General features: G+C 46.8%; 1 protein-coding gene and 1 non-coding gene across 2 annotated transcripts; one reads left to right on the forward strand and one right to left on the reverse strand.

The window, feature by feature from the left end:
• Positions 1-586: 586 nt before the first annotated feature.
• LOC123463639 lies at positions 587-777 on the reverse strand. The gene has a single exon (XR_006639043.1). It is a non-coding gene; the product is annotated as a U2 spliceosomal RNA (small nuclear RNA).
• Positions 778-13,675: 12,898 nt separating this feature from the next.
• On the forward strand, positions 13,676-15,477 carry Arl4d (ADP ribosylation factor like GTPase 4D). The gene is made up of 2 exons (XM_004655066.2): positions 13,676-13,762; positions 14,213-15,477. The coding sequence occupies exon 2, from the start codon at positions 14,322-14,324 to the stop codon at positions 14,922-14,924; it is 603 nt and encodes a 200-aa protein (XP_004655123.1). The 5' UTR covers positions 13,676-13,762; positions 14,213-14,321; the 3' UTR covers positions 14,925-15,477.
• Positions 15,478-22,092: the final 6,615 nt, after the last annotated feature.

Raw genomic sequence — 22,092 nt, forward strand, 5'->3', positions numbered from 1 at the left:
CTGGGATGCCCATTCTCTCTCTTTTTCTCTCCCTCTGTCTGAGATGGCTTAGCGGTTAAGCGCTTGCCTGTGAAGCCTAAGGACCCCGGTTCGATTCTCCAGGTCCCACGTAAAGCAGGTGAACATGGTGCTGTATGCATCTGGAATTTGCAGTGGCTAGAGGCCCTGGTGTGCCCATTCTCTCTCTAATAAATAAATATAGAAAGGTAGGAAATGAAATCAGCCCAGATGTCCATCAAACGATGACTAATGAAGATGTGGTATATATACATACAATGGTCATGAGAAATGAAATTTGCAGGAAAATGGATGGCCTTGGGTGGGGGGTTATCATATGAAGGTCTAGTTTTAAGTTCTTTTGGGTCAGATTCAGAGGAGGAATAGGTAGGATCGCCGTGCGCTTGAAACCAGCTTAGCTCCTCAAGACTCAGTTATAAAAAATATACCATTCTTTTGCAAGAACCTTAAAATACTGACATTTCCTCTCTTTGCTTTTCTCCTAACAACAGGCATCAAGAACACCAGCCAGAACTAAATGTTGCCAGACATCCGTAATCTGTCTTTAAAACCTCAGTAAACTCCCGCGAAGGGGTGCACCGTTCCTGGAGGTACTGCAATACCAGGTCGATGCGTGGAGTGGACGGAGCAAGCTCCTATTCCAACTCCGAGCTCCAAAAATCCATTTAATATACTGTCCTCGGATAGAGGACGTATCAGATATTAAACTGATAAGAACAGATACTACACTTGATCTTAGCCAAAAGGCCGAGAAGCGATACCGACGGTTCCACTGCACCCGTGGCACTGAAGCCCCCACACACCTTCAGCTCACGGTGAGCAAACGCATGCGCCTCGAAACATACATCTCATCCCAACAGCGTATCACGGACACAATATTTCATCCGCAAAACAAATTCTGAAATCTCTTGTTTGGAGAATTTTTAATTCTTTCTCCCGTTCCCATAGTTCCGCGGGAAGCCCTCCGCCGTCATATTTGCATGCCCCGCCCCGCTCCGCCGGAATCCGCGGCATGGCTCTAGCTCTTGCAGTCGCTGGGCGTGCATCAGGGCTGGGTGCGGTGCACGCCTTTTATGCCAGCACCCAGGAGGCACAGGTGGGAAGATCAGTGTGAGTTCAGGCCAGTTTGGGCTGGAGAGAGATCCTACCTCGGAAAAAAAAAAAAAAAACAGAAAGAGAGACAAGTGAAATTAATTGTAGTTTGTTTCTTTGGCGAGGGCGCTCTCCTTAGGTAGGGTGCATCCGGGCTGTGGCTGTCTCTTCTACGGCCTGTGGTCTCCATTTCATACCGGTCCGCCGTGGTACCGCCTTAGTCCATCTTGGCTACACCGAATAACTGGGAGAGAAAGGCTGAAGACTCCGGTCTCCATTCCCTCAAGGTCACAGGCACCTCTAGTTGCCAATCCCACACAGCTTCCCGTGTCTTCATTCCCTGCCATTCTGAACTATGCTGGACCTCAGGCAGAGTAAATTCCAAATGTCAAGAAAATGAGAACAACTGGTTGTTGTCCCTCAATCCCGGTCCGTTCTGCAGGAATGCAGCAGGACGGCCCAGTGGTAGTGGTAGCACACACCGGTAACCCCAGCACTTGGGAGGTGGAAACAGGCGGATCAGGAGATCAAGGTTGGGGCTGGAGAGATGGTTCAGCGGTTAAAGAAGGCACTTCCTTGCAAAGCCTTACTCCCCAGTGCCCACATAAAGCCAGATGCAAAGTGGTGCATGTGTCTGGAGTTCCTTTGCAGTGGCAGAAGGTCCTGGTGGGCCATTCTCTCTCTGTCTTTTTCAAAGAAATACTTAAAAGAGAGAGAGAGTTCAAGGTCATTCAGAGCTACACAGTGAGTTCTAGGCCAGCCCTGGGCTACATGAGATGCATTTCAAACAAATAAGTAGGGGCTGGGGTGGGGGGTGGATTCCTCATTGGATAAAAGCATTTGGCCTGGGAGGTCTTGAGTTTGATCCCCAAAAATCCAGTAAAAAGCTGAGACCACTCAAGCCTGTAACCCCAGTTCTGCAGGAGTCGGAGACAAGAGAATTGCTGGGCCTCTCTGGTCAGCCAATGTCACCTATGATGGTAGCTCCGTGTTCAGTGAGAGGCTCCTCTCAAGGAAACTAGCTGAAGGGTGGCAGAGGACTTCACCTGATGCTCTCCTCTGGCCTGTGCAGGTGGTGCTTGTGCATCTGCACGTGCGTGCGCGCGTGCACACACACACACACATACACACACACACAATAAATAAATAAGAAAAGTGCTCTGTGGGACCTGCGTTCAGACCCCAGCACCTAATAAATATCAGGCAGGTATGGCAATGTATCTATAATGCAAGCGCTCCAGAGGACAAGCTAGCCAACTAGACTAGTCAAATCAGTGAGCTCTGGGTTCAAGTGAGAGACCCTGACTCAATGTGTGAGGTGGAGGACAACTGAGGAAGACACCCAACGTCAACCTTTAGTCCCCATCCACCCACATGCACCTTTGCACGGGATCATGCATGTACACCTGCACATCAAACATACATACATGTGCGAAAAAAAAGAAAAGCAGTGGGGTGGGTGAAAAGGACTGCCTGGCAGTTAAGGCACTTGCCTGCAAAGCCAAAGGACCCAGGTTCATTTCCCAGGACCTACATAAGCCAGATGCACAAGGTTGTACATGTGTCTGGAGTTCGTTTGCAGAGGCTGGAGGCCCATTCTCTCTGTCTCACTCTTTCTCAATGAATAAGTAAATTAATTAATTTTTTAAAAAGTAAGGGGCTGGAGAGATGCCATAGCAGTTAAACGTGCTTGCTTGCTTGCAAAGCTAGCTGGCTTGGGTTCAATTCCCCAAACACACAAAACCAAACACACAAAGAACATGAGTCTGCAGTTCATTTGCAGCTGCAAGAGGCCTTGGTATGCACTCTCTCCCTCTCTTTGTCTCTCTCTCTCTCATTACCTCTTTCTTTCTCTCAAATAAATTTAAAAAATAAATATATGTATGCATATTTTAAAAGAAATTTCCTGGCTGTGGCAGTGCATGCCTTTAATCCCAGCACTCAGGAGGCAGAGGTAGGAGGGTCTCTATGAGTTTGAGAGGCCAGCCTGGGACTTCAGAGTGAGTTCCAGGTTAGCCTGGGGTAGAGCAAGACACTACTTCATTTTTTTTTTTAATTAGAAACCCTACTTCAAAAAAGCAAAAATATTGCTGCATGTGGTGGCGCACACCTTTAATCCCAGCATTCGGGAGGCAGAGGTAGGAGGATCACCATGAGCTCAAGGCCACCCTGAGACTACATAGTAAATTCCAGGTCAGCCTGAGCTAGGATGAAACCCTACCTCAAAAAACCTAAATAAATAAATATTATAAATATATATATAGTATTTATTTATTTATATTTATTATATATTATAATATATAATATTATAGATATATTTATATATTTATTATATATTTATGTATATAGTACTTATTTATTTGAGAGACTGACAAAACCAAAGAGAGACAGACAGACAGACAGACAGACAGAGAGAATGGGCACACCAGAGCCTCCTGCCACTGCAAACAAAGTCCAGATGCACATGCCACCTTCTGCATCTGGCTTTACATGGGTACTGGGGAATCGAATGTAGGTCACTAGGCTTTGCAGGCAAATGCCTCAGCTGCTGAGACATCTCTCCAGTCCCTTCACTCCTCTTTGACATGGAACAAGGAACTTAGGCCACTGACTCAGGAGTGGCCATTTGAATTGTCTGGGCCTTTAGCCACCCAAGTTAAGCCCACTGAGAACCCAGCAAGGATCTCCATCACTCTAAACCATGCATGACCTGTGTGTGTGTGTGTGTAGTGTGTACTGTATGCATGCATATGTGTTCAGTTGTCACACATGTGCTCCCTGCAGTCCGTGGGTGCCAGAGAAGACTGTCAGGTGTTGACTCCATCACTCTTCCAAGTATTGTGATTTGAGCTGGAGTCTCTTACAGATCCTGCAGCTTGCCATTTTTTTCACGAGCTCCAGCAATTCTTGGATCTCTCTAGGCTGCCAAAGGACAGGTTACGGGAGTGCATGGCCACCCACGGCTATATATGTGGGTCCTGAGGATCAAACTCCAACAGTCACTCAGGCCTCCTCGTCCTCATGCTTGCTTGCACAAGAAGTGCTTTTGTTAAATAAATATTGAAAGAGGCAGAGAAAGAGAGAGAGAGAGAGAGAAAGAGAATGGGCACACCAGGGCCTCCAGCCACTGGAAACAAACTCAAGATACATGTTCCACACTTGCTCATCTGGCTCACCTGGGCCCTAGGGAACCTAAGCCATCTCTCCAGCTCAGGAAATGCTTTTATTATTTTACTTTTTCTTTCAAGGCAGGGTCTCACTGTAGCCCAGGACGACCTGGAATTCACTATCTAGTCTCAGGGTAGCCTCAAACTCATGGTGATCCTCCTACCTCTGCCTTCCCAGTGCTAGGATTAAAAGTGTGCACCGGATAACCTCCTCCATGTAGACCAGCTGAAAGAAAGCTGGAAGAAGCCTTCTGCATGCAGTTCAAAGGGAGGGAGTGAAGATACTCAACAGTGGACACTGCAAGCCTTATATTTGGTCAACCAACTGAGCCAATGGGTGCAATAGTGGCACATTTGTCATGGTAGAAACAAACTGCCTTCTAATTGGACTGGAGGCCCGCTCCATGGGAGGGAATACATTCCTGATACTGAAAACTTAAAACGGGTTGTCATGAGCCCTAGGGGTATAATGTCTGGCTAAATGTATTGTATTGTCAAACTGCCCAGTAAGCACTTCTCTTAATGTTCATACCCTTATATTAACGCTACTGTCACTTTTGGTAGAGAATCTTCTCTTTTCAGATAACAGTGACCTTGGGATGACTCAGAAGGCATCATGGTGCTGGAAAGAAATGACAGGAGTGCTCATCACTGCAATATCTCTATCACACCTTCCAAGGCTCAGGGTCTATTACAGAAGAGGTGGCGGAAAGAATGTAAGAGCCAAAGGAAGGGTAGGACTCCTTACAACGTGCTCCCCCCAGACACCAAATGGCCTGGATATCCATGACCTCACAGTGCCTGACACTAACTACATGAGACCATCATAAGAGGAGGAAAAGATCATGACATCAAATAAAAGAGATAATGATTGAGAGGGGGAGGGGATATGATGGAGAGTGGAATTTCAAAGGGGAAAGTGGGAAGAGGGAGGGCATTACTATGGGATATTGTCTACAATCATGGAAGTTGTTAATAAAAAAAATTTTGAAAAAAAAAAAAGTGTGCACTGGTCAGGCGTGGTGGCTCACGCCTTTAATTCCAGCACTTGGGAGGCAGAAGTAGGAAGAATGTCTGTGAGTTCAAGGCCACCCTGGACTAGTGTGAAAAACCTTGGAAAAACAAAAATAAAAACAAAAAAAGTGTGTGCCACCACACCTGACCTCCAGGAAGTGCTTTCAACCATTGAGCAATCTCTCCCCTGCTCCTCCTTGCTGACCACCCAAGTCCACACCAAGGCCTCCCCAAGCTTTAGACTTTGGTGTGAACAGATGCTGGTGCACCCATTCTCTTTATCTGCTTCACTCTCTCAAATAAATAAATAACTAAAAATTTAAGGTGGGAGAATGACTGAGGGGTATATCTCAGTTGGTAGAATATAGTGTATATATATATGTATATATATATACATATATATACATATATATACATATATATATATATATATATATATATATATATATATATATATGTATATAGTATGTATGAAGCACTGGGTTCAAGCCCCAAGATGAAATAAAATAATGTTCTGTGACCCATGGTAGTAATCCCAGCCTGTGAGAGGTGGAGGCAGGAGGATTAGAAATTCACTCATCCTTGGCTATATCTCAAGTCTGAAGCCAGACTGGGGTACATTAGACTATCTCAAAAAGAAAGAGGAAGTGTTGGAGAGATAGCACAATGGTTAAGGCACTTGCCTATGAAGTCAAAAGACCCAGGTTCAATTCCCCAAGACCCATGTAAGCCATATGCACAAGGTGGTGCATGCGTCTGGAATTCTGAAGGCCCTGGCATACCCATTCTTTATCTGCCTCTTTCTCTCTTTCTCAAACAAATAAAATAACAGTTTTTTTTAAAGAGTGGGGAGAGAGGAAATTAGATTTTACTGAGAAATATCTATTATATATATTTTTGAATATTTTAAATTTTATATTTTTATTTATTTGCACGCTGAAACAGAGAGAAGAGACAGAAAGAACGGGTACACCAGGGCTTCCAGCTGCTGTAAACCAACTCCAGATGCATATGTCACTCTTTGCATTTGGTTTTATGTGGGTATTGCAGAATTAAATTTGGGTTCATAGGCTTTTCAGGCAAGTACCTTAACTGCTAAGCCATCTCTCTGGCTCCTCATTATTTATATGTGTTTTATGAGAGAGAGAGAGAGAGAGAGTATAGGTGCACCAGGGTCTCTTGCTAATTCCCCAGTACTCACATAAGCCAGATGCATAGGGTAATACATGCATCTGCAGTTTGTTTTCAGTGGCTAGAGGCCCTGGAGTGCCCAATCTCAATTTCTCCCTCTCTCTCTCTTCCTTTCTGATTCATAAATGAATAAAAATTTTAAAAATGAAAAGAAAAGCTGGGTGTCGTGGCACATGCCTTTAATTCCATCAGAGGCAGAGGTAGGAGGATCTTGATGAGTTCAGGGCCACCCTGAGTCATAGTGAATTCCAGGTCAGCCTGGGCTAGAGTGAAAACCTACCTTGAAAAATAAAGAAGCAAACAACACCACCAAAAAAAAAAAAAAAAAAACCCTGAGGAGAGGGCATTTTCCATCCCTAATCTCAAACCCCAGCCATGACCTGAAAGGAAGACTTCACCAGGAGACTTGTTCCTTCGCCTCTATACTTTCCTTCAGGAATCAGGCAGAATCAAGCACAACCACCAGAGAGCAGCATCTGTCCATTTCCAGCTTGGCTGGGGCTTATAGTAGGTTAGAAGATGATTGACAGGAAAGGGACAAGGCTAGCTGTGTGGCCTTTCATACCAGAGCCCATTATGACAGGCAGGTTGTATGAGTCCCTTTTTTTTTCTCTTCCTTCTTTCTTTCTTTCTTTCTCTCTCTCTCTTTTTTTTTTTTTTTTTCAAGATAGGGTATCACTCTAGCCCAAGCTGACCTGAAATCCACTACGTAGTCTCAGGGTGGCCTTGAACTAACAGTGATCCTCCTACTTCTGCATCCCAAGTGTTGGGATTAAAGGCCTGTACCACCACGCATGACAGCCTTTTTATTTTCTTGTTCATTTTTATTTTATTTATTTGAGAGTGACAGACAGAGACAAATGGGTGTGCCAGGGCCTCCAGCCACTGCAAACAAACTCCAGGCATGTGTACCCCCTTGTGCATCTAGCTTATGTGGGTCCTGGGGAATCAAGCCTCAAACCAGGATCCTTAGGCTTCACAGGCAAACGCTTAACTGCTAAGCCATCTTTCCAGCCCAGCTCTGCACCCCCTTTTTTTAAATAATAGTTTATTATTTTTATTTATTTATTTGCAAGCAGAGAGAGACAGAAGAAAGAATGATCACACCAGGGCCTGTAGCCACTGCAAACGAACTCCAGATACATGGGCCACTTTTTGCATCTGGCTTTACATGGGTATTGGGGAATCAAACCCAGGTTGTTAGGCTTTGCAGGCAAGTGCCTTGACAGCTGAGCCATTTCTCCAGCTTCAATATATATATATATATTTTGGTGTTTTGAGGTAGGGTCTCACTCTGGTCCAGGCTGACCTGGAATTAACTCTGTAGTCTCAGGGTGGCCTCGAACTCATGGCAATCCTCCTACCTCTGCCTCCCGAGTGCTGGGATTAAAGGCGTGCGCCACAATGCCCATGCTTCAATATTTTTATTATTTGTGGGGTGAGGGAGAGAATGCTGCCAGGGCCTCTTACCACTGCAAATAAGCTCCAGATGCATGTGTCACTACATACGTCTGGTTTTACATGGATGCTAGGGAAGTAAACCTGGAATGACAGGCTTTGCCAGCAATCTCCCCAACCCCTCTCTTTGTTTTCTTTTTTTTTTGAGGTAGAGTCCCACTTTAGATCAGGCTGACCTGGAATTCACTATGTAGTCTCAGGGTGGCCTTGAGCTCATGGTGATCCTCCTACCTCTGCCTCCTGAGTGTTGGGATTAAAGGTGTGCACCATCATGCCCAGTTTGGGTTCTTTCTTCTATTTATTTCTTATTTTATTTATTTATTAAATAATATATATTTTTTATTGACAACTTCTATAGTTACAGACAACAAACCATGGTATTTCCTTCCCTCCCCCACTTTTCCCTTCATATTTCTGCTCTCTGTAATATCCCCTCACTCTTTCCATTAGTCTCTCTTTTAATTTGATGTCATCATCTTTTTCTCCTATTATGAGGGTCTTGTGTAGGTATTCCTAGTTCTCTTATATTTATTTATTTTTGGATTTTCAAGGTAGGGTCTCATGTTTTAGCTGGTAATGTATGCCTTTAATCCCAGCACTCGGGAGGCAGAAGTAGGAAAATCTCTTTGAGTTCAAGGACACCCTGAGACAACTACATAGTGAATTCTTGGCCAGCTTGGGCTAGAGCAAGACCATATCTCGAATATATATTTGAGTTTTTGGTTTCTCAAGGTAGGGTCTCACTCTAGCCCAGGCTGATCAGGAATTCACTATTAGTCTCAGGCTGGCCTTGAACTCATGGCAGTCCTCCTACTTCTGCCTCCCAAATGCTGGGATTAAAGGCATGTGCCACTATATCCAGCCCTGATTTATTTATTTGAAAGACAGAGGCAGATATGTAGAGAAAATGGGTGTGCAGGGCCTCCAGCCACTGCAAAGGAACTCCAGATGCGTGCACCCCTTTGTGCATCTGGCTTATGTGGGTACTGGATCCTTAGCTTCTCAGGCAAGTGCCTTAACCACTAAGCCATCTCCCCAGGCCTGTTTTATTTTTCTTCTTGGAATGTGTCACCATATGAAATGAGCTCACCCACTGCCTGACTCTCCCCACGCTGCATGATAATATCAGGCTCATGACATAGGTCCTTCCCCATTACTCTCTCACCTGCTAGACAACACAGCTAGAAGGACAACAGCCACTATGGTGGAGAAGCTACCTGGACAAGGAGTAGGTGGGACACAGTGACTACAGTTACAGGTGAAAGAGGGAGGGATTGGGGCCTAGAGAGATGACTTAGCAGTTAAGGCGTATGCCTGAGAAGCCTAAGGACCCAGGTTCAATTCTCCAGGTCCCAGACAAGCTAGATGCACATGGTGGCTCACGCATCTGGAGTTCGTTTGCAGAGGCTGGAGGCCCTGGCACACCTATTCTCTCTCTCTCTCTGTCTCTCTTTCCCTCTCTCTGTCTCTAATAAATAAATAAATATGGGCTGGAGGAATGGCTTAGCAGTTACGGTGTTTGCCTGTAAAACCAAAGGACCCAGGTTCAATTCCCCAGGACGCACATTAGCCAGATGCACAAGGGCATTCATGAGTCTGGAGTTCATTTGCGGTGGCTGGAGACCCTGGTGCGCCCATTCTCTCTCCCCCTCTTTCTTTGTCAAGTAAATAAATAAATAAAATAAATAAATCTAAAAAAATAGGGAGGGTCTGGGGTTGCCCACTGCTTGGTGCTGTCTAGAGCAGCCAGGCAATTTCCTCTACCACTCCTCCTTCCCATTGGTTCAGCCACACTTTCCCAGCAAACATGCAAGGTAAAGGGTGGAGTGACCTTGTCAGTTTCAGTTTCCTGTGTCAGATAAGTGACAATTTCCATTTTGGGTGTGAATCCTGGGAGACTTACTATAGGAGAACTGTTAAAGAAGTTGTAAAGATTGTGGCAGAAGTAAAGCATTGTATAGTATTTTCAGATCCACAATTATTGTAGCTTTTGTTGAAAGCCAGGTTTATCTGGACAATTTCTAGTGGGGTGATCTTGGATAGATTACTTTTTTTTTTTCAAGGCAGAGTGTTCCTCTATCCCAGGCTGACTAGTCTCAAGGTGACCTCAAACTGATGGTGATCCTCTTACCTCTATCTCCCAAGTGCTGGCATTAAAGGCATACACCACCATGCTCCACTTTCCTAGTTTCATGTGTGTGCTTGCTTGCTTGTGTGCCTCAAGTTCTTCTTTTTATTTTTATTTATTTATTTATTTTATTTATTTATTTATTTATTTATTTATTTATTTATTTATTTTTGAGGTAGTGTCCCACTCTAGCCCAGGCTGACCTGGAATTCACTATGTAGTCTCAGGATGGCCTCGAACTCGTGGCAATTCTTTTACCTCTGCCTCCCATGCGCTAGGTTCAAGGCATATGCCACCGTGCCTGGCTACAGTTTCTTCTTTTCAGGCAAACCGTGCTTAGTTCCTGGGCTCGAGTTATGGTTTTTTGGTGTTTTCAACTGCTGGGGATTGAACTGAAAGATGCATGCATATTGGGCACTACCACTGAGCTGTATCTCCAGCCCCTTTGTTTGCTTGCTTGCTTATTTTCTTATTATTTGTTTTTTCAAGGCAGGGTCTCACTCTGTCACTTATTTGAGACAGTCTCACTCTATAGCCCTGGCTGTCCTGGAACAAGCTAAGTAGATCAGGCTGGCCTTGAACGTGTAATAATGGTGCTGCCTCTACTTCTCAGGTGCTGGGATTACAGGTGTGGACTACCATAACCGGCTTGAGTTATGTATTTTCATTTTTAAAAATATTTTGAGAGAGAAAAAGAGGCAGTGAGAGAGAGGGAGGAAGAGAATGGGTGTGCCAGCCTCCAGCCACTGCAAACAAACTCCAGATGCATGTACCCCTTTGTACATCTGGCTTACGTGGGTTCTGGGGAATTGAACCCGGATCCTTTGGCTTTGCGGGCAAACGCCTTAACCACTGAGCCATCTCTCCAGCCCAAGTTATGTATTAACAAAGGAGAAGTATGTAAAGCTGTGAGACTGGAGCCTGGCATGCAGTGGTCACTCTGTAGGCTAGTGGTTCTTTTGTCCCTCTCCTAGCTTCACCATGCTCAGCTCTACCTCTGGGCCTTCGCTACCGCTCCAACTTGCCATCCCCAGCCTGGAGATGTAACAAGTGAATTTCCTAAAGTCTTGGTTTGATTTCTTAAGGTCTCCTCCAGGGATCTGGGAGCTCCCTGAGCTACTAGGGAGACCAAGTGGTTGGTTTTTGTAGCATGGGGGGAAGGAGTGGCGAGACAGGCTGGCGTGAGACAAATGGAAGCGTAGTTAATAGCTTGACTGGGACGTGCCAGTACGCAGGAAAGGGTTGGGGCCCGCTGTCTGCCAATGACTTCCCTCCTCTTGTTCCAATCCTCTTTACATTAGAGCTTTGAAAGAGATTAGCCATTGTCCTTTTGGTCACTCTGCCCTTCGTGTCATCCTGTCCAACAAGACTGCAGCTGCGAGGACTAAAGGCGACAGCCCCTCCCCCGTCTTCTGCCTCTCCCAACTGGTCTTAGACACTTCTAGAAACCTTTCCAAAAGTTCCCAGTTGACACATTCTCTCCCTCCCCTTAAGTCCTACAAGTCCTTATCTGATTTAGAGAAGCTCAATACATATGCTTGTCCCTGTGGCCACTGAGTTTGCTTTCAGCAGTCAGTAGAGTCAGTCAAGTGAAGCCCTTGAGGCTTTTGTATCCACATAGTCTTGCTAATGCAGACAGTATATTCCCCCCCACTCACCCCGCCCCAGGCAGGGTCTCACTCTAGCCCAGGCCAACAAGGCACTCACTCCACCATAGTCCCAGGCTGGCCTTGAACTCACAGCGCTCCTCCTACCTCTGCCTCCCAAGTGCTGGGAATAAAGGTGTGCGCCACCACGCCTGCCTTCCAATCCTACTTGTCATATCCCCCACCCTAAGGTAAGGTCTTATTCTAGCCCAGGCTGACCTATGGGGTCACATGGGTCTTAGGGTGGTCTTGAATTCATAGGCATCCTACTACTTCTGTCTCCCAAGTGCTGAAATTAAAAAGCGTGTGCCACCATGCCTGGCTCATCTTCATTTTTCTTTCTTTTCTTTTCTTTCTTTCTTTTTTATTTTTATTTTTTCAAGGTAAGGTCTCGCTCTAGCCCAGGCTGACCTGGAATTCACTACATAGTATCAGGGTAGCCTCAAACTCACGCGATCCTCCTACCTCTGCCTTCCAAGTGCTAGAATTAAAGACGTGCTCCACCACACCCAGATTTTCTTTCTTTTATTTATTTGAGAGAGAAATCTGTATATATATAGAGAGAGAATGAGGCAGATAAAGACAAAGGAAGAGAATGGGGACACCAGGGCCTCCAGCCATTGCAAACAAATTCTAGATGAATGTGCCACTTTATGCGTTTGGCTTAAGTGGGTACTGGGGGATCAAATCTGGGTCCTTAGGCTTCACAGGCAGGCACCCTTAAATGCTAACCCATCTCTCCAGCCCTCATTTTTGTTTTTTGGTTTTTGGTTTTTCGAGGTAGGGTTTTCTCTCTAGCTCAGGCTGACCTGGAATTCACTATGTAGTCTCAGGGTGGCCTCGAACTCGTGACGATTCTCCTACCTCTGCCTCCCAAGTGCTGGGATTAAAGGTGTGTGCCACCACACCTGGCTTCATTTTTGTTTTTGAGACATGGCAATGCTAAGTGGCCAGTGCTGGCCTTGATCTCACTATGTAGCCTATGCTAGCCTCCAGAGTAGTTGGGATTCAGGCTGTCCCCATGTTGGCAGAGCTGCATACACACAGGAAGCTTTCCTGAGCCCCTGGAGGACTTGCACATGCCGATGTCTAGCCCTGGTATTTCCCCATCAGAAGATGGATAGCCAAGTGGTGGGCGTCTGGGTACTGGATTCAAATCCTGCTCAGCAATGGCCTGTGTGTGACCTTAGACAAGTCCTTTGACCTTCTGCACCTTTCTTTTCCTATAATAGACAACAAGTGGGAAATCCCAGCACTCAGGAGGCAGAAGTTGGAGGATTGCTGAGGGTTTGAGACTGTCTCCAAAATAACTCAGGGCTGGAGAAATGGTGAAATGGATCAGCAGTTAATGAGAGTCGCTTGCAAAGCCTAACGACGGGGGTCTGATTCCCCAGCACCCACATGAAGCCAGATGCACAAGATGGCACACCCTACCTGGTGGGGGGTATGGGGGAAGCACAGGCATCTGGAGTTCTTTTGCAGTGGCCCTGGCGCTCCTATTCCTTCTCCCTCTCTGCTTGCAAATAAATAAAAATAAATCGACTACCAACAGAGGGCAATGGTTTTACCCTGCGAATCAGGTTAGTGCTTGTTTGAACTTAGTGCTGATGAATTAGAAAAGACACGGACGGAGACTTCCCAGCATCTCTCAGTGGATCCTTCGGCCGAGGCAGGAGTTCTCCTGGGGCAAAGAAAGGGGTCGGGTGACATCGCGAGTATTTGGACATTCTTCTTGAGTCACACACGGCCACGCCAGTCCCTTTTGTTCCTCCCGCCGCCTAGCCTTGATGAATCCCAAGATTCATCCCAAATATAAGGGGGAAAAAAGTAGAAAAAAAATCAATCCACGGCGGGGGATGGCGCGAGCGCCGCTCTCAGCGCCGGGGCGGCTGCAGCGCGTCCGTCTCCGCCCCCCGCCTCGAGGCTTCCGATTGGCCCGCGCGGCGTGACGTCACCGAAGGGATTTTAAGGCCGGGCCGCGGGCGCGCGGCGCAGTCTGCCGAGGCTCCGGAGCAGGAAGCGGGAGGTCGGGGCGCGCCTGGCGGCAGGTAAAGGGGTGTTGGGAGACCCCCCACCCCTGCTCGCGGGGTCCTGGCGTAAGCTATCGGAAGAGGGCTTGCAGGAGCGGGTCTCTGGGTAAAGGACGGGCGCAACTCCGGGGTCGCTGTTAGGACACTAGTGGAGAGCACTGCCCGACCTGGAGAAGGGAGGTCCGCGGCGTCTGCTTGCACGCCGCCGGCTCGGAGCAGAGAGGCACTGGAGGCCCGGCCTTCCCCCAGTTGTAGCCCGCATTCCCCAGGACTGCGGGTTTCTTTAAGTCTCAGGGTCTCATGCACAACCCCCGTGGAAGGGGAACGCCTGTATTTATACATGCAGCTGCTTGGGGGGGGGATTTAAGGAAGAGTGGGCGGCTGGATGCTGAAAGCATTGAAACGTTTCAGGTTACATTTTTATTACTAAACATGTCCTTTTTCTCTCTTGACCTTTCTCTGTTTTAGATAACCCACCTGTACTACCTGCAGTTTCAAGGCCTCTTCTTCCTCCCTACCTCCACTGGGAGCCCCGAGAGACCTCGTTAGTTCGGACTTGCTGCGCCTTATCTCAAAGATGGGGAATCACCTGACGGACATGGCACCCACCACCTCCTTTTTGCCCAACTTCCAGGCGTTACATGTCGTGGTCATTGGCCTGGATTCTGCTGGAAAGACTTCCCTGCTTTACCGACTCAAGTTCAAGGAGTTTGTCCAGAGTGTCCCCACGAAGGGGTTTAACACTGAGAAGATCCGAGTGCCCTTGGGGGGATCCCGTGGAATCACCTTCCAAGTGTGGGATGTCGGGGGTCAGGAGAAGCTGCGACCGCTGTGGCGCTCTTACACCCGCAGGACTGATGGGCTGGTGTTCGTGGTGGACTCTGCGGAGACTGAACGGCTTGAGGAGGCCAAGGTGGAGCTACACCGGATCAGCAGGGCCTCGGACAACCAAGGGGTGCCCGTGCTGGTGTTAGCCAACAAGCAGGACCAGCCCGGGGCACTGAGTGCAGCCGAGGTGGAGAAAAGACTGGCAGTCCGTGAGCTGGCTCCCGCCACGCTCACGCACGTGCAGGGCTGCAGCGCTGTGGACGGGCTGGGGCTGCAGCCGGGCCTGGAGCGCCTGTACGAAATGATCCTCAAGAGGAAGAAGGCCGCGCGAGTGGGCAAGAAGAGACGGTGACCTGAGACTGTCCCTCCCCACCTGGTAGGGGTCAGTACACTTGGATATAGGCTGATAGAGCCTGTAGCCTTTCAGTCAACCTGGAGTGCGGGACCTGCCCACCTCAATGAAGGACAGGAGAATGGGGGTCCTGCTTTGGTGCCACATCAAGTGACGGGGAGGGAAGGTGGAGCGTCTTCTTGGCCCCTGAAGAATAGGGTCTGCAAGATTGGAGACTGCAGTGTCAATGCTGATTCTCTACCTCGACCCCATTCTCATTTTCTTACTCTAGCTTTTTATTTCGGTGGGGGCTTGTCTGGAGGGGGGGTAGAAAGTTCAGTGAATGCAGTCGGGGTGAGTGAGAAGTGTCTTACCTTTTCCCCCCTAACTGGAGGATCCCCAGCTGCTGCTTTAGGAACCCAGTCACAATAATCTAAATTTTTGTGTCTGTGTGAAAGTGCCAAGAATTCTTCCTCATTTGTAGATCCACAACCCGTTTTATAAGCCGCGTGTGTCACATTTTTTTTTAGCATTTGCCTGTAAGTTATTAAAGATTAATGACTTCTAGCTCTTACTTTGGTCTGGCGTTTTTCTCTCGCCTTCTCCAGTTCCACGGAGAGTGCAGAATTTCTACTTGGAGTCCGGGGAGGGAAGAATTAACAAAACAAGCACTCACAAAAATTAGATTGTATACTTAAAAGATTGCTGGTGAAAATAATCCTAAGTGTCATTGAAAGCCTCTTCAGCTATCAGTGCCTCATCTCAGGTTTGGGGTGGGGGGGATTAGGCCTCATTTCCTCCCCTCATCTTCTGATTTCTGCCCCTGAGACTTTGCAGATTTCAGGTTACTCTAGGTCCTTCCTTGCCTTTGGTGACACTGCCTAATTCTATCTGTAGGTAAGTCCTAAAAAGAGCTATTCTGTCCCCATCCCTTCTCCAGTACTCAGGGGGATGTGGTGAGGATGGAAGGTAATTCTTCCTTGGCCCTAAGCCACCTCAGTGAGCTCAGTCTTGCTGACTACAGCTCCGTGGCAGCAGCTGGTGTTGGGGAGGCCTGGGGCTGGCCTGATGACTTAAGTCTGAGTCTTCCAGCTATGGGAACAGCAGTTATTCTCCTCAGAGGGGCAACAATAATAGTCCCCCTCCCTCCCAACCTCTGAGGCAAGTGGGCGGAAATACAGGCCTCAGTGTTAACAGTGATCAAACATGCTTGGTGTGTGGGGTGCCACTGCATGCCTGTAACCCTAGCACTTGGGAGGAGAAGTAGGAAAATCAGGGTTGCAAAGCCAACCTCTAGCTACATAGCTTGTGAACAGCCTGCATGACACTAGACCCTATGTCAAAAAGGTGGAGCCAGGCGTACTGGTACATGCCTTTCTTTAATCCCAGCACTCAGGCCACAGGTAGGAGGATCACCGTGAGTCCAAGGCCACCCTGAGACTACATAGTGAATTCCAGGTCAGCCTGGGCTACAGTGAGACCCTACCTAGAAAAACAAGTGATATAACAATAACATTAATGTTAAACGGCCGTGGTTGTGCACTCCTTTAATCCCAGCACTCAGGAGGCAGAGGTAGGAGGATGGCTGAGAGTTCAAAGCCACTTTGAGACTACAGAGTGAATTCCAGGTCAGCCTGAGCTAGAATGAGACCCTACCTGGAAAAAAAAAAAAAAAAAAAAAACACTAATGTTGCCAGGGTGTCCTTCTCAGCCTGAAGGCCAGCTGTGTCTGATTGCACAGAACAATAAGATTCTCCTAATCTTTCTGGGAGGGAGTGGTGACTAAAGAAAACAAGCAGATCTTTCCAGCCCCCAGCCCCACCCACACCCTTTGTGTAAACATGGGATCCTCTAAGCAGGGTCAGCATCTGATTAAGACAAAAAAAAAGTCTGGGGGAGGGGAGGCTCTGTCAGCTCCTGTCCAGGGGGAGGCTTCCTAAGGAATTTGCTGCTAGAAGCTGAGGCTTGCTGCTGAGTCCCGGCCCATTTAGACTGCCCCCCCCGCCCCCCCCACCCAGTCTCTGGCAGGCTAGGGGTGAATGGGCATGGATCCAGAAGGGTGCCCAAGTGTGCGCCAGTGTAAGAGACAGCAGCTCACAGAGCTGCTAGGCCGGTTCTGCCGCGGACGGGACGCGTGCTTCCTGGCCCCCGACACACCTGAGTCATTGCTCTCTTCTTGGGGTAGAGTCTAGAACAGTACAAGGCTGGCTGGCAAGGATGTGGCCAGGTAGACCCTCTGCCCTGCTGGGGAGATCTTTCCTCCTCATGTCTTTTTTTTTTTTTTTTTAAACCTTGAAAAACAAAATATATATATATATAGTATGATGGGCAGAGGGGAGTTCTAGGGAAATCTTAGCGCGCTGTGTGGCTGAGTGGGCATTGGGAGCTTTGGAATAATCCTGCCTTGGCCCATCAAGGGCCAAGAGGGAGGGAAAGAAAGAGGATCCCTTTCTGGTTTTCAGTAAGAAGACAGGGAGAGACAGATCTCTAGTCCTGCCCATGGGGTTCTGTTTAAGGGCGAGGAATGGAGTGGGTGAGGACTTTAGTCAGATTTGTCAGATTGTGTCCTAGCTTCTCGCTGGGTTCCTGAGATGAGTTCTGAGGAGAGAGGTCCCCTGAGGACAGAAGTGGTGGTTGTGACTGGTTGCTGTGAAAGAAGTTAGTGGAAACCTGCAGGCCCAGAGTTGGGGCTCCCTTCTGAGTCACCCTTTTTCCCACTGGCCACCCACTCTCTTGCCTTGCACAAGTCTGAATGTAGAATCCAGATAGAGGGTGTTTCTCCTGAGTCCCTCCTCATGAGGGTCAAAGATGGCAGCAGTCCCCCACTTTCTCACTTATGCCCTTTTCTTTTTTTTCTTTTTTTTTTTTTTTGGCTTTTCAGGTAGGGTCTCGCTCTAGCCCAGGCTGACCTGGAATTGACTATGTATTCTCAGGCTGGCCTTGGTAATCCTTCTACCTCTGCTTCCCAAGTGCTAGGATTAAAGGAGTGTGTCCCCAGGCCTGGCCCCCCAGCCATCCGATGCCCTTTTTCTCCTCCTTCATATCCTACTGGTGCTCAAGGAAGAGAGAAAGGAAATGAGGAGAGAAGCCCCTCAGGCCCAGAGTGGCCAGTGACTTGCCCAAGGACATGCAGGGCAGCGTCCAGATCCTGGCTCCCAAGCAAGCAAGGAAAGGTGGGAGAGCCGGTCCTGGTGGTGCACACCTTTAATCCCAGCACTCCCAGAGGCAGAGGTAGGAGTGAGACCCTACCTGGAAACACCAAAAAAAAAAAGTGGGAGACAAGGAGCAAGTCCTGTGCGCAGAGCTCTCAACTCCTCCCTCCATCCCTGCCGCTTCCCTCTGGGTGATTAGATTAAGAACAGCTTTCCCACTGCTCCCTGACTCCCTTCCTGGGGAGTGAGAGGTTTTATCTCCAAAGGCTAACAGCTCTAGCCACAAATCAGGGCAGAAGTCCGAACCCTCCATTCTTATTGATCATGTATCATTTGAGGGTTTTTTTTTTTGGGGGGGGTCACTTGAGTCTTTCCTAAGGTGGATACCAAGCAGAGGAGGCCTGCTGCTTTGAAGGGCAGGGGCCCTGGTGGAGCAGAGGGCAGTGGAAGGGGAGGAGCTCAGGCAGCAAGGGGGTCCAAGCCAAGCACAATCCTTGGGAGGAGGGTTTGGCACTGCATTACCACAGCTGTCTGCTGAACATAGGACTCCCTCCCCTACCTGAGCTACAAGAATATACTTTTTATTTCCTTTAAAATAAATTATTGGGGGCTGGGGAGATGGCTTAGCAGTTAAGGCACTTGCCTGCCAAGCCCAGGGACCCAGGTTCGATTCCCCAGCACCTACATAAACCAGATGCACAAGGTAGCGCATGCATCTGGAGTTCATTTGCAGTGGCTAGAGGCCCTGGCGTGCCCATGCTTTCTCTCTCACTCTCAAATAAGTAAATAAATAATTTTTTAGAATAAATTATTGGGCTAGAGAAATGGCTCAGTGGTTGAAGGCACTTGCTTACAATATCTGCTGTCCAGGGTTCAATTCCCTACTACACACATAAAGCCAGATGCAGAAAATAGTGCATGTATCTGGAGTTACTTTGCAGTGACAATATGCTATGGTACACCCATTCTCTCTGTCTCTCTCTGCTCACAAATATTTTTTTTTTTTCGAGGTAGGGTTTCACTGTAGCCCAGGCTGATCTGGAACTCACTATGTAGTCTTAGGTTTGCCTCAAACTCACAGTGATCCATCCTCTTACCTTTGCCTCCCAAGTGCAGGCCCAGCTTTTTTTTGGGAGGGGGGGTTAATAAAATTTATTTATTTTTATTTTTTCAGTTTTGCCAGGTAGGGTCTCGTTCTAGCTCAGTCTGACCTGGAATTCACTATAGTCTCAGGGTGGCCTCAAACTCATGGCAATCCTCCTACCTCTGCCTCCCGAGTGCTGAAATTAAAGGCATGTGCCACCTCACCAGGCTATTTTTCTTAATTTTTTATTGACAACTTCTATAATTATTGGCGATAAGACAATAAACCATGGTAATTCCCTCCCCCTTAATAATAATAGTATTTTAATAAAATATTTAAGCCAGGCATGGTGGGGCACACCTTTAATTTCAGCACTCAGGAGGCAGAGGTAGGAAGATCGCTGAAAGTATGAGGCCACCCTGAGACTACATAGTGAATTCCATTCCAACTCAGCCTGAACTAGAGTGAAACCCTACCTTGAAAAATCAAAAAAAAGGAAAAGAAAAAGAAAGAAAAATTAAGGATGAGAGCAACTGAGGCAGATGTCTTACTCTTCCAGTGTTTATCTCTCATCTCCAGACTCACACACTCATGTGCACCTACATATATGAACACCTATCCACATGCACAGCACACATACATCATACACATAAAGATATTTAAAAATTATTTAAGGGGAAAAAAACGGGCATGGTGGCTCATGCCTTTAATCTCAGCATTCTGGAGGTTGAGGTAGAAGGATTGCTATGTGTTTGAGGCCAGCCTGACACTACACAGTGAAATCCAGGTCAGCCTGGGTTAGAACAAGCGACACTCTACCTTGTAAAACCAAAACACACACATACACACACAAGGAAAAGAAATTATTTAGCTGGGCATGGTGGTTCATGCCTATAATCTCTGTGTTGAGGCAGGAGGATTGCTGTGTGCTTGAGACCAACCTGGGCTGCATCATGAGTTCTAGGCCAGCCTGGATACAAAATAATATCCTTTCTCAAAAGCAGCAGTAAGCCAGGTATGGGGGAACACACCTTTAACCCCAGCTCTCAAAGGCAAACGTAAAAGGATTACCATGAAAACAAGGCCACCCTGAGATTACATAGTGAATCCCAGATCAGCATGGGCTAGAGAGAGAGACCATATCTTGAGGGGGATCAGCAACAAAATGTTACCTATTTTAGTGCTGGGGACTGAACTCAGAACTTCCCATATGCTAAGCACACATTCTACATTTAGCTACATATCCCCCATACCAGTCACTTCCTTTAAAATTTTTTCCTATTCTATTCTCCCTATTAGAGGTAATGGGTCTTTATTGTGAAAGAACCCTACATTTAGAAAATTGATAAACCCCCTAGTCTAAATTTCAGGGCTAACTATGTAGCAAGTCTTAAATCTTCTTCCAGATATTTTTCTTGACATATGCAAAGAAGGTGGGTCTCTATAACTCAGAAAATTATATAAGCTCTTCTGTTATACAGTTCAGATTTTTCATTTATATCTTGCACATGATTCATTTATGACTTTTCTTATTCTTTTTGAGGATCATATGAGAATCATTGATTGGGTGGAGGTGTGTGTGTGTGTGTGTGTGTGTGTGTATATATATATATATATATATATATTTTTTTTTTTTTTTTTTTTTTTGAGGCAGGTTTTCACTCTAAACCAGCTTGACCTGGAACTCACTCTAGCTCAAACTCACACCAATCCTCTTAGCCTCTGATATTAAAGGCATGAGCCTGCAGACTAGGCTTTTATCATCATTTAAAACAAATTTAGTATTGAATACAGGATGTGGCTGGTCTATGAACCTCTTTGCATGTATTATTTATTAAAAGAAAGAGAGAGAGAGAATGGGTGCACCAGAGCCTCTAGCCATTGCAAACAAACTCCAGATGCATGCGCTACCATGTGCATCTGGCTTATGTGAGTACTGGGGAATTGAACCTGGATCCTCAAGCTTCCCAGGCAAGCTCCTTAACCACTAAGCCACTTCTCCAGCCCCTGCATGTATGTATTTCTTTCTTTCTTTTTCTCTTCTTTCTTTTTTTTCCTTCCTTTCTTTCATTCTTTCTTTCTTTAAGAGAGAGAGAGAATGGGTCTCTAGCCACTGCAAACGAACTCCAGATGCATGCACCACCTTTTGCATCTGGTTTACATGGGACCTGGAAAATCGAACCTGAATCCTTAGGCTTCGCAGGCAAGAGCTTTAACTGCTAAGCCATCTCTCCAGCCCTGTTGTTGTTTTTTGAGATAGGGTCTTACTCTCTAGTCCAGGCTAACCAGGAATTTACTCTGTATAGTCTCAGGATGGCCTCAAACTCACAACAGCCCTCCTACCTCGGTCTACCAAGTGCTGGGATTAAAGGCATATACCACCACACCCAGCTCTGCCTCCCAAGTGCTGGGACCACCACACCTGGCTCTTTTTTTTTTTTTTTAAGTATTTTATTTATTTATTTCCAAGCAGAGAGATACAGACAGTGAGAGAGATATACAAAGAGAAGGTCAGGACAGGGCCTTCAGGTGCTGCAAGTGAACTCCTGCTGCATGCACTGCTTTGTATATCTGGCTTTACATGGGTACTGGGGAATCAAACTTGGGTTGTTAGGCTTTGTAGGAAAGCAAATAAACCATTGAGCCATCTCTCCAGCCCTCTTTTTTAAAAATATGTAATTTACTTATTTATTTACTTGATAGAGAAAGAGGCAGATAGAGAAAATGGGCATGTCAAGGCTTCTAGTCACTGCAAATGAAATCTGAAATCCAGACATATGCATCAACTTGTGCATCTGACGTATGTGGGTACTGGGGAATCAAACCTGGGTTCTTAGGCTTAGTAGGCAAGCACTTTAACCACTAATCCATCACTCCAGCCTGGGAAGATTTCTTCTAAGGTCAATCAATTGCTAAAAGTGTAATTGTTATGACAAAAGTTGGGGTTCTTTTG

This window comes from Jaculus jaculus, chromosome 9 (genome assembly GCF_020740685.1).
Source record: "Jaculus jaculus isolate mJacJac1 chromosome 9, mJacJac1.mat.Y.cur, whole genome shotgun sequence".
NCBI lineage: Eukaryota > Metazoa > Chordata > Mammalia > Rodentia > Dipodidae > Jaculus > Jaculus jaculus.